Below are 12,298 nucleotides of genomic sequence, written 5' to 3'. Positions count from 1 at the left end.
AACAACGAAATAAAAGAATGTTTGCATAATCTATAGGGCTCTTGCAGAGTAGGTCAATAGCAAGGATCATAGAATCAGGATGTGACAATAACTAATTTGCATATGTCAAATTCTTATGGTAATAGCGTATTGTTTAATATTAAAATGTCGTCGTGACCTTGCTAGGGGCGCTAATAATATCCACAGACATGGCTTGACTCGAATTCTATATTGGGTTAAATGCACAATATTATTAAATAGCTGTTAAAGCCACATTATAACATTTCTGTAAAAATAGATTAGTATTTATTTTCCATAAAATGTTAGCTCAGTTACTGTCAGATATGTCCCCTTTTAATTTTGAGCCGAACAAGTCAGGTAAAGCATAGAAAATTGGAATTTACTACTAGCGCAATGCATGTTTCTCCCGCGGTTGTAATATGATACGATCCTCGGGGTGTGTGTGTATGTGTCTCCCGCACGCCGTGTACGTACTGTGCATACGTGTTCAACTAATATTTCCATCGTAATAATAAAACGCCGGTTCCATCGTTTTATTCAAAATCTCGGATTTTGACAAAACTACAGCACAAAGTCTTGATTTTTGCAGAGTATCTTTATTGACTAAAGTACATTACAATCGTGTAAAATCCAGAATTTAACATTTTTTTAGGGCGTTCTCCGCTTTCCATAGTATACCCCCGTATACCATTTAGAAATGTAACTGTTTAATTTATTGTGTGTAAACTTCAAGTTTGTACGTGCATATTTAGCATCTAAATTGTCTTTCTGTTAAAAAATATTTAATATTGAATTCTAACAGATAGATGTGCAGTAAATACGATTTGTCAGCATTTAAAAGAGATGTGTGACCAAGATAAACAATCGAGGTAAAACCAGTCGCCAATCTTAAAATGCTGCAGGCTGGCCATGCTGGCCCACACGTGCTTTTCAATCTCAGACACGTTAATACTTCACCAGTAATTGACCCCGTATTTCCGCCCGTCGTGACCGCGATTGAGGGCGTTTTTACTCTCTTCAACAGGTATACGATTTGCTAAACTTACGACACCATTATGTGGTGACCTCAATCACATGGGCCGAGTAAGAGCCGTAAGTAAAACCGTGAATTTAATGTCACTTCCTTGACAGTTTTCTGCACTGTTTAAATTAAAACAGTGCAGAAAACTGTCATTAAAATGCCTGGTCACGCTCAGAGACAGGATAATTTGTCTCTGAAACATAAAATTTCATCATTATAATCATAACTTTTTGCTGTAAAAATAAAGAAATTGTTCTGAACAAACCCTCTGATGAAAAATTGATCATAATGGAGATAATTGAACATTATCAGGGTCAGTTTGTCATGAAACTGAGGATAAAGCAATCCGCTAATCAGACTTAACTTTAAAACCAAATTTACATCGGCGAAATATACTTTGAAACAAGTACTTCAGTAAAATACTGAAACTGATTGCACATAAAGTTAAGAAAGCGGCTACATCTAGGAGGTAATATTGAAAGAAATTGAGATCCATGGCAGCAGACTTGAGATGTGATGTACCGTTGTGCCGTACTACATATTCCATCCAGTAAGCGACTCGTTCTGCTGGCATCAGAGGCTCGTCACGATAGATAGATGACAGACGGCCCATATTCTCCTGGAATCTACAGACGGAAAAAAACACAAAATGCAGTTGATTAGGCTTGTTATTATTGGGGGGGGGGGTTAAAATGCGCGAAGTGCATGAGATTTGTTTTATTATTTGCATGATTATTATTTTCTACAACAAATCGGTCAACATATGATAAAACAAATTGAAATATTACTTTGCGAGCTCACTCCAGCCCAGGCCCAGGACTGAGGTATTTCGCCGTTTTCAAGGTGTCATCAAGATTATCATGATTATGGGATCAAAACCCTACCAGCTCCTACCATGTTTACTTAGTATACAGCGGTACTTCTTGCTAAGGGCATGCATTTCGTGAATCACAGCCTCGTCCCCCACTTTACAAAAAAAAATGGAGATTTTTATACCACTGGCTGCATAATGTTTATGTTCAAAAAGTTTCTTGTAGATTAATTAATTTAGCGAAGATATCATCAAATTTGAACTACGTTCTGGTACACCAGAGCGTAATTCAACACAGTGGCCCATGGAGTAATACACGCAATCATGCATAACTTGCAAACACAAAATCGGAATCAATTGAAATTTTGAGAATAAGCTTTTTCCTTGGATATCTACTGAAAATGTCATAAAAAGGGGATGCTAGGATCACGAATTGCTACATGTAATTCGTTATTCGTAATTGTTGGTCTTGTTCATTTTTTTTCATCATACCGTTTATTTTGTAAAACGGTCCTGATCGTTTCTTGTAAATCTGCAGTGGTTAGAGTTTGAAGATTGAGTTGGAGACCAATTCCATTTGAGACTACCCTAGCAGCAACATCCAGTTGATCAGCAAAGATTGGGATACATACAATTGGTACAGCGTGGTAGAGAGCTTCAAAGACACTATTCAGACCACAGTGAGATATGAACAGTCTGGTTTGCTTGTGACCTGGTGGTATCAAAAAAGATTAAAGTAAAGAAAATTTTACATTGTTTTTAGAGCTCTGAAGTGCCACATATGTGATGGCACTTGTTTTTGCTTTCATTCGAGAACACGATAAAGTTTGTACCACGTCTGCATCAAGCACCAGAAGTAAAAAAAAAACAGACGATATTAACTCGTTTTAAGGGGGTACTACACCCATTGATTTTTTTTTTTTTTTTTTTGCATTTTGTGAAGAAATTACAAAAAAAAATTGGACAAAGTGGTATGCAAAATGAAGGGGCAAATCTTCTCGTTTTATTGGTGGTATCGGTATCAATGTAGCTTACATGCTTTTTACAGATAGACGCCAAAAGGAGGTACATCACTGATGATTTAAATTCACTTCATTTTGGAAAGCTTACTATCAACGGATTTCGTTAAAATTTTGGATATGTGTTGCTAACACATTAGGGAAATAAAGTTGATATGTAAAATGGGAATAAGTGGTTCCTGATTTCTTTTATGACTTCATGAACTTGGTGCTCCACAACTATCAAAAAGGAACTGGTTAAAATGCTTCTATTTTCAATGTTGAGCTATATTTTGCATTTTTAACTTGCGACATTATTGCACTGAAACTTAATTAAGCCATAGGTAACAGGTTACAACAACCATACTACAGCAATGATGAAAAAATTGTATTTCTTGTCACCTATACAACCATATTGGGTAGTTTTCCGTAAGCTTAACTTTTGTGATTTTGGTAACTATTTTATATTTATTTGTGAAATCCGTCTCAACTAGGCATTCTAAATTGTACTCACCATTTACATCCCAAGGTATATTAGTATATCCACCATGCACTTCTCGATATATATCCAGTTAAAGACAGAATATCAAAATTATGCCTCATATGATATCACAGACTCTCACATGTGTATTCAAAATTGATGCTTAAATTTGACCTGAACCAATTGACCTATAACCTGACATACGGTGACCTAATAGCCTTTTCTTCTCCTAACAACTAATGACTATGCATCCATTGTATAAGTGTTTATTTAATTTATTCAGTGTTATATCATGGTAGGTATTTTGCATGCACCACTATAGATTTTCTATAGAGAGTATAACAAAGGATTTAATGTATTCTATTCATGTACCCTACTTGAACATTTTCAAAAGAATAAATTATGGTTTGTTATGAAACACAGATCTGAGTTACTAGGTTACAGTAAACAAAAAATATATAGGGCTAAAATGACTTACTAAAATTGTTGAAATTCACTTTATATGTAGATATATTTTATAAGTTCAGGACATGAGGTGATAAACATATATATGTACTTAAAAAATTTGCAAGAAAAAAAAGAAGATGGGTACTGATGAAAATCGGGGTATTATATCGCCTTAACGAATTATGTAAAGGATGAACTAATTCGTTTAAATGACATACTACTTCGTTTTTCGATTTTCTAATTCGTTTTAACTCGTTAATTCGTCCATTAAATGAATTAATTGTTTTTTACCGTGTCACTTCTGGGGATGCAAGTTTGATATTATTTGGTATTTAGGATAAATTACAACACAATTCATGCTTTATGGTACCTACATTCTCCAAAGATAATTAATAATATAATTTGATTATATGAATCATAGAAATACACAAAATCAAAGGTTACAAAATAAACGTGTTATTGTTACAAAATAATATTGAAAAGATTATTATGTATGCATCAAGAATCGAATGGAAATATGCTGTACCTACCTAGAATATTATTTTGCGGCATCCATTGAACAAATTTGATATTATCAGGTACGTTAGCAGGTGTTTGTCCTGCTTTCTTGCAAATCACGTTCTGAGGTAATGATGCAAACGCATCAGCTATCATCTCCGCATCCTTAGTTTCCATCACATCCATGTAGCTACCAAGAGAGAAGACAACCACACCATGTGACCCTGACTGCTGCATGAATGCCTCCAGATCCTGAAATGGAGACAGAAAACGTCTTAATATTCTCAAGGATTCTCTTTCTTTCGTTTCTTTTCTATTTCTTTCTTTCTTTCTTTCTTTCTTTCTTTCTTTCTTTCTCTCTCTCTCTTCCCTTTTTTCTTTGTGTTTGTATCTGATCCTGATTGATGCATGAATGTCTCCAGATCCTAAAATGAAGACAGAAAACGTCTTAATATTCCCAAAGATTCTCTTTCTTTCGTTTCTTTTCTCTTTCTTTCTTTCTTTCTTTCTTTCTTTCTTTCTTTCTTTCTGTCTGTCTCTTCTTCTGTCTGTCTGTCTTTCTTTCTTTCTTTCTTTCTTTCTTTCTTTCTTTCTTTCTTTCTTTCTTTCTTTCTTTCTTTCTTTCTTTCTTTCTTTCTTTCTTTCTTTCCTTCCTTTTAGCATCTTAACCTACCTTGATCAAAGGTGTTGATGGTTTCGCTGTTAGTCCACCAACTAGTACAGCATTAGGCACCAATGGTCTCGGGTAATCCAACGCAAAATGAGAATTAATAAACCAAATCTCTGACTTTCCTAAAGAGAAATAAGTCGATATGTCCGGCATTATACCGTATTTTTCCTTCAATATATCACTATTCCAATCCTGTGAAATTATAGCAAATGTCATGATAACGGAATATAAAGTATTTGTTAATCGCTGTGCAAAATTCATGCGATTGCTGTACCCAGTTGTCAATCGTGGAATATAGCTTGGGTTAACTGGACTGCGATGCGGAGCGGCATGCCAGAACGGTATAATCATAGTTGTCAACGTGGTAAACTGGAGCTTTAAACTTTGTGCGATAAGTACAGGACATACACATGATATATCAGCAAACATAAGATCAAACTTTCCTCGACGCAATTCACTCATTAAGGTTATATTGGACAGCATGGCTTCACAAATGACATCATGTTTAGCGTATAGTTTAGATATCGAATCTTGCTGCCCTTTTCTATCTTCTTTCACTGCCGATCTAATCATTGCTTTATTTATCGTTTTAAGTTCCAAAATATCTTTCATTACAGTTGGTGATGCAAAAGTATTGATGATATTCACGTTTTTGTTCTTAGTAACCTCTTCATTTAGACTGTGTTCTGGTATCACAGGTGGTATAAGTAAGCTTACATCGTGTCCTTTGTCTGTCAGTGCTTGAAGAACAGCTTCAGTTGTCAACAAATGACTTCCTTCTGTTAACATTAGGACAACTAAGTAATGATCAGCTATGATCATGCGCACACCAAGAAGAATAAGAAGACAGACAGTTGTATAAAACATGATAATTGTGAGACAAGACAATCAATATTAAACATATAAAGGTAAAACATTTGCAAACTATACAATTATCTCAGACTTAGTATGCACTATGCAGTGGTCATTTGGGGTCATGTAGCTAAAAATATAGTAAAGAATCGGATACACTGTAGTGGCACAAGTTCACGTCCCGGGGTTCACGTTCGGGTTAAACACCGTGACGTGCGTACTTTGAACTTAATATTCACACTATAAATCCCAAGTATCAATTGAAATGAAATTATTCAGATTCTTTATAAATAAAAATCCCTTTAAAAAGGGATGCGTCTGGTCCAGAGAAAAGATTGGATGCGTTGTGGTCATGGAAACAGACTTGACGAATCAGGATCCAAGTACTAGTGTGATGTGCCCTGAATAATTTAATTTGATTATTTATCTTTGTTTACAAAGTTACATGAGTGATGACATTTTGGGGGAATTCCCCTCTCAAATTGAGCAAAACAAGTTGAATCTAATTTGGAATATTTGGAAACCCCCTGAGATTGTAAAAAGTAAAGATGATGTCACGGGATTCCCCCAAAGGAAGTGATGTCAGGGGATTCCCCTCAGGAAGTGATGTAATGAGAAAGGCTATAATTAAGGCTTGGGAATTTCCACATTTGGCTATTAATATTTGGGATTTCCCTTGCTTGATATATAAGAAAATGTAAACACAATTATTGACACAGTTGATAGTGTTGATCTGGGCTAGCTAGCTAATATGCTTACAGTCCAATTCCTTCAAAGAAAGGAAATTGCAAACCAGAAATATTTTATGTGGTCAAAGTACTACTATTTGCCAGTGTTGTCGGAGAAGATCTAGAATACGTCAATGAACGTAATTCTTCCAAGAAAGGAATATATATTCTTCTGTCGACTTGCTGAAGTCTGGTGTTTTGATTCAACGCAACTGTCAAAATAAGTGGGGACAACTGCATCGCAGTCCTGCTTCCTGAAGATATTGTGTGAAAGGTGGAAATGGCACCAAGTTTGGAGAAAGCAGTGCAAGGAGTTTAATATTGGAGAACGGCGCAAGGAGTGAAGTGATTTGGAGAACTGCGCAAAGAGTTACGAATGTGTTTGGAGAACGACGCAAGGAGTTTAGTACTTGGGAGAAAGTAACACCATTTTCGTATGAGGATTTTATACGCAAGGATTTATCAATGCAAGTGTTTAAAGGACTTCGCTGAGTTTCGCAGGACAAGTGAATAAGGATATATTACATCAGTCGTCCAGAACATTGCAAGAACTTTATGATCGCCAAGAAGAAGAATGCTGGCTAAGTACAAAATAGATAAATTGTGATTATATTTGATTATTGTGTATGTGCATTTGTTGTCATATATTGTACCAATAATAACATGCTTTCAATTAAAGACTTAGATTTTGTTAGCATAATCAAACAGTGTATTTGTGTTGTGCATTCGTGTGAGTTCGGGTAAAAGGTGATTTTGGCCTTGAGTCAAGTACGACTCGTAACAAAATTGGGGGCTCGTCCGGGAAGTACACTGTAAAAAAGTTAACATTAATATACTGAGTCTTGAAAGTGAAAGTACAGTATGGAGTTCAAAGCAGAAGAGTTTCTTGAAACTATAGATTGGGAGAAGTTTGATAAGTTGAAGAAACCTGAGTTATTAGCATTTGCAAAATACTATGAATTGGATGTAAAGCAAGCCAACAGAAAACAAATAATCAAAAATGCCTTAATTGATGTTTTGGTTGATGAAGAGTATTTTGAAGAATCCATTTTGGAGAAGAGAAAAGGGGTCAAAACTGAAATCGGGGATGCAGTTAAGTTGAAAGAACTAGAAGTTCAGGTGGAAATGGAAAAAATGAAAATGCAATTGCAGTTGGACATGCAAAAGCTAGATATGCAAAATAAAGAAAAGCAAGAAAGATTAGATATGGAAAATAAAGAAAGACAAGAAAGATTAGACATGGAAAACAAGAAATTAGAAATGGAGGAAAAAAGCACGTTAAGAAAAGATGGCGCTTGAGCACCACAAATTAGAAACAGAAGAAAAGGAAAAGGTAGCAAAATTGGAACTTGAAAAACAAAAGTTGGAAATGGAAGAAAATTTGAAACAAAAAGAAATTGAAGAAAAGTACAAGTTTGAACAAGAGAAGTTGGCAAAGCTAGGTGACAAATACTCATCAAGTTTCTCCTCAAAGTCAGGGTTTGATGTTACAAAGTATGTAAAGCTGGTGCCTAAATTCAAAGAAAAAGATGTTGACGAGTATTTCCAACATTTTGAGAAGGTAGCTACAAATTTGAAATGGCCTCCAGAGCATTGGACCCTACTGTTACAAAGTAGTTTTGTGGGGAAGGCCAGGAAACTTACTCAGCTCTACCAATAGAGAAGTGTAATAATTATGAAGAAGTCAAACAGGCAGTCCTTAAGGCCTATGAACTGGTGCCTGAAGCATACAGACAAAAGTTCAGAGATTCAAGAAAGCAAGCAGATCAAACCCATGTAGAATTTGCTAGAGTAAAAGAACACATGTTTGACAGGTGGCTTGGTTCAAAAGAAGTCAAAGATGATTTCGGCCAACTTAAGCAATTGGTTCTTATAGAAGAGTTCAAGAAATGTGTCCACGCTGACATTAAAACCCACTTGGATGAAAGCGCTAGCAAAATTAAAACGCTAAGTGACGCGGCGACGATGGCCGACGACTATGGCTTAACTCACAAATTGAATGCGAGTAGTCATAACAGAAATTATTCAAACAGGTTCAGCCATAACCAACCTAGAGCAAATCAGGGTGGTACACAAGAAGGGAGATCTCAGTCTAATCACAGATCCTGGTCTAATTCACAGCATAGTGCTGGTGGTAGAGGGACCCCATGGAATTCAGGTACCAGACCAACAGGTGGGACTGAATTTAAATCCCAATTATTTTGCAATTTCTGTAAGAAACCAGGACATACAGTGACCATGTGTCGGAGCTTAAAAGCCAAACAAGACGCACAAAAACAGCAGCAAACTGCTAGTAATACTGTAGGATGTGCAGTGTCACTTGAGTCAAAGAAACAAGTCAGTCAAATCAAGAAACAAGAATTCCCACAAAGGGAGGTGACACAGACAAGGTGTGTGAGGAATTTGAACCATTTGTGTTAGAGGGAGTAGTATCACTAGGTGATAATGGTAGTCCAAAGCCCATTAAGATAGTGCGAGATACGTGTTGTGCACGGTCTATGATTCTGGAAGGAACTTTGCCCTTTAATGAGGATAGTTCAGCTGGTAATGCTTTGATCCAGGGTATTGGGATGGAAATACTTAATGTACCTCTCCATAAAGTTAACTTGACATCTGACTTAGTTTCTGGTCCTGTAACCATAGGAGTTAGACATGAATTGCCAGTCAAGGGAGTGTCCATGTTGCTAGGAAATGATCTGGCAGGGGGAAGGTTTTCCTGACCCAATAGTTACAGATAAGCCCTGTTTACAGGATGACAATAGTGAGGAAAAGGAGATATTTCCTGCATGTGCAGTGACACGGGCAATGAGTAAGAAGGCCTCATTAGAAACAATTGAGGACAACCAAATTGATGACTTAGGCTACAATTTGGAAGACACATTTGTGTCAAAGTTGAATGAGAAAGAAGATAAACTTCCTTCTCCTGGGGATAAAAGTACCCCTCAAAATGACACAGCCTCTGAGCATGAACAAATTGGGGAAACCATAAAAGACCCATTAAGTCATGACAAGCTGATTCTGGAGCAACAAAATGACCCAGAACTCAAAGAGATCAATCAAAGGGCATTGACCCTAGAAGAAGCAGAACAAAATTCTGTCTGTTTTTACAAACAAGATGATGTGCTAATGAGAAAATGGCGCCCACCTGATGTACCTGCCGATGAAGAGTGGAAGGTAGTGCATCAAATTGTGGTACCAAAAGTATACCACACTGAAGTTATTAACATAGCACATGATAGTCCCATGGCAGGGCATTTGGGTGTTAAGAAAACTCATGAAAGAATTCTGAGACATTTCTGGTGGCCCACTCTCAGAAAAGATGTTTCTGAATATTGCAAAACATGTCACATATGCCAAGTAGTAGGGAAGCCAAATCAGAAAATACCTCCTGCTCCATTGAAGCCAATTCCAGCTTTGATGAACCATTTAGTAGGGTTATTATTGATTGTGTAGGCCCCTACCAAAGACTAAGTCAGGTAATCAGTACCTTCTGACAATTATGTGCGCGTCAACACGCTTTCCTGAAGCCATACCCTTGAGAAATATTAAAGCAGTGACTATAGTGAAAGCTTTAACCAAGTTCTTCACATTTGTGGGGCTCCCCAAGTCCATACAGAGCTATACAGTCAGATCAAGGATCAAACTTTACTTCTGGAGTATTTCAGCAGGTCATGTATCAATTAGGTATAGAACAGTATACCTCAAGTGCTTACCATCCAGAATCACAAGGTGCACTAGAAAGGTTCCACCAAACATTGAAAAACATGATCAGGACATATTGTTTGGAATTTCAGAGGGACTGGGATGAGGGAGTACACTTGTTGTTGTTTGCTGCTAGGGAAGCTGTTCAGGAAACTTTAGGATTTAGTCCTTTTGAGTTAGTGTTTGGACACACAGTGCGCGGGCCCTTAAAGTTGTTGAAAGAAAAGTGGCTCAATGAGAAATCAGATATCAATTTATTGGATTATGTCTCCAATTTTAAGCATAGGCTTAACAGAGCAACTGATATCGCCAAAGAAAACTTGAAACAGGGTCAGGCCAAAATGAAACAATGGTATGATAAACATGCCAAAAGAGAGTGTTCAAACCAGGTGACAAAGTTCTAGTACTGTTTCCAATTCCAGGACACCCATTACAAGCCAGATACCATGGCCCATGTGAGGTAGAGTCAAAAGTGGGTGAAGTAGATTATATTATCAAGACTCCTGGTAGACGCAAGAGCAGGCAGTTATGCCACATAAATATGCTCAAAGAGTATGTTGAAAGAAGTGACAGTGGCATTCCAAAACCTGTGTGTACAGTAAAACATACTGATAATGTAGACAAACATGCCGATGTAGACAAAATCGCCAATGTAGACAAGAGTAAAGATGACAATTCTGATGTCACACTTGACCAGGATAAAGAGCTGGAGCACAAAGAGTATAACGTAAAATTGAACAATTCTGATGTGCTCACTAATTTGGACTCAAAGTTAGGTCATCTTTCTCAAGATCAACAAAGTCAAATTGCAAATTTGATTCACAAATGTGACAATATATTTCCTGATACGCCAAGTAGAACAAATGCTGCATTTCATGATGTAGATGTTGGTGATACAAAACCAATCAAGCAGCATCCTTACAGAGTCAATCCATTGAAAATGGAACATCTCAAAAATGAGATCAGTGAAATGCTAGACAAGGATATCATAGAACCAAGTAGTAGTGAGTGGAGTTCACCATGCATTCTTGTTCCCAAGCCTGATGGTTCATACAGATTAGTCGCAGACATGAGAGCTGCAAATGTTCATTCAAAGACAGACTCGTACCCAATTCCAAGAATTGATGATTGCATTGACAAAAAATTGGGAATGCAAAATTTGTTAGCAAATTTGATCTATTGAAAGGGTACTGGCAGGTTCCACTCACAGACCGTGCCAAAGAGATTTCTGCTTTTTGTACACCATTTGGTCTTTACCAATACAAAGTTATGCCATTCGGGTTGAAAAACGCGCCAGCGACATTTCAGAGAATGGTGAACCAAATTGTGGCAGACATAGAGGGATGTGAAGCGTATGTAGATGATTTGATTGTTTACAGTCAAACTTGGGAACAACACATGGAACAACTCCATCAATTGTTTAAGAAGCTGTCTGAAGTACAATTGACAGTCAATCTGGTAAAAAGTGAGTTTTGCCATGCCACAGTCACATACTTGGGATATGTTGTAGGTCAAGGTCAGGTGAAACCTATCAAAGCCAAAGTTGAAGCAATTGAGCAGTACCCCACACCTGTAAACAAGAAGGCACTCATGAGATTTCTAGGAATGGTTGGCTATTATAGAAAGTTCTGTCCAAACTTTTCAGAAATAGCAAGTCCTTTGACTGATTTGTTGAAGAAAGATGCCAAATTCATTTGGTCAGAACAGTGTGAAAATGCTTTTCACAAAGTCAAATCAATACTCATGAGTTCACCAGTACTTACTGCACCTGATTTTCAGAAGCAGTTCAAGTTGACTGTTGATGCCAGTGACATAGGCTGTGGAGGTGTTGTGATGCAAGAGGGTGAAGATCAAATAGATCACCCCATTTGTTACTTTTCAAGAAAATTCAACAAGCACCAGAGAAATTACTCCACAATTGAGAAGGAGTGTCTAGCATTGCTATTAGCATTGCTACATTTTGATGTGTATTTGGGTACCACAGTATACCCTGTGCTTGTTTTCACAGATCACAATCCCCTAACCTTCATCAACAGGATGAAGAACAAAAATCAAAGACTGGTGAGGTGGAGTTTGACCTTGCAAGAGTA

At 37.0% G+C, this 12,298-nt stretch overlaps 1 protein-coding gene across 1 annotated transcript; it reads right to left on the bottom strand.

The window, feature by feature from the left end:
- Window positions 1-1,265: 1,265 nt before the first annotated feature.
- Window positions 1,266-5,715, bottom strand: LOC140136465 (UDP-glucuronosyltransferase 2A2-like). Its single transcript, XM_072158187.1, has 4 exons — window positions 4,930-5,715; window positions 4,289-4,508; window positions 2,325-2,544; window positions 1,266-1,647 (listed from the first exon to the last, which is right to left on the bottom strand). The coding sequence occupies exons 1-4, from the start codon at window positions 5,713-5,715 to the stop codon at window positions 1,371-1,373; spliced, it is 1,503 nt and encodes a 500-aa protein (XP_072014288.1). The 3' UTR covers window positions 1,266-1,370.
- Window positions 5,716-12,298: the final 6,583 nt, after the last annotated feature.

Source organism: Amphiura filiformis, chromosome 16, assembly GCF_039555335.1.
Source record: "Amphiura filiformis chromosome 16, Afil_fr2py, whole genome shotgun sequence".
Taxonomy (NCBI): Eukaryota; Metazoa; Echinodermata; class Ophiuroidea; order Amphilepidida; family Amphiuridae; genus Amphiura; species Amphiura filiformis.
Note: the sequence above shows the minus strand (reverse complement) of the source record. Positions and strands in the feature narration are given on the sequence as shown.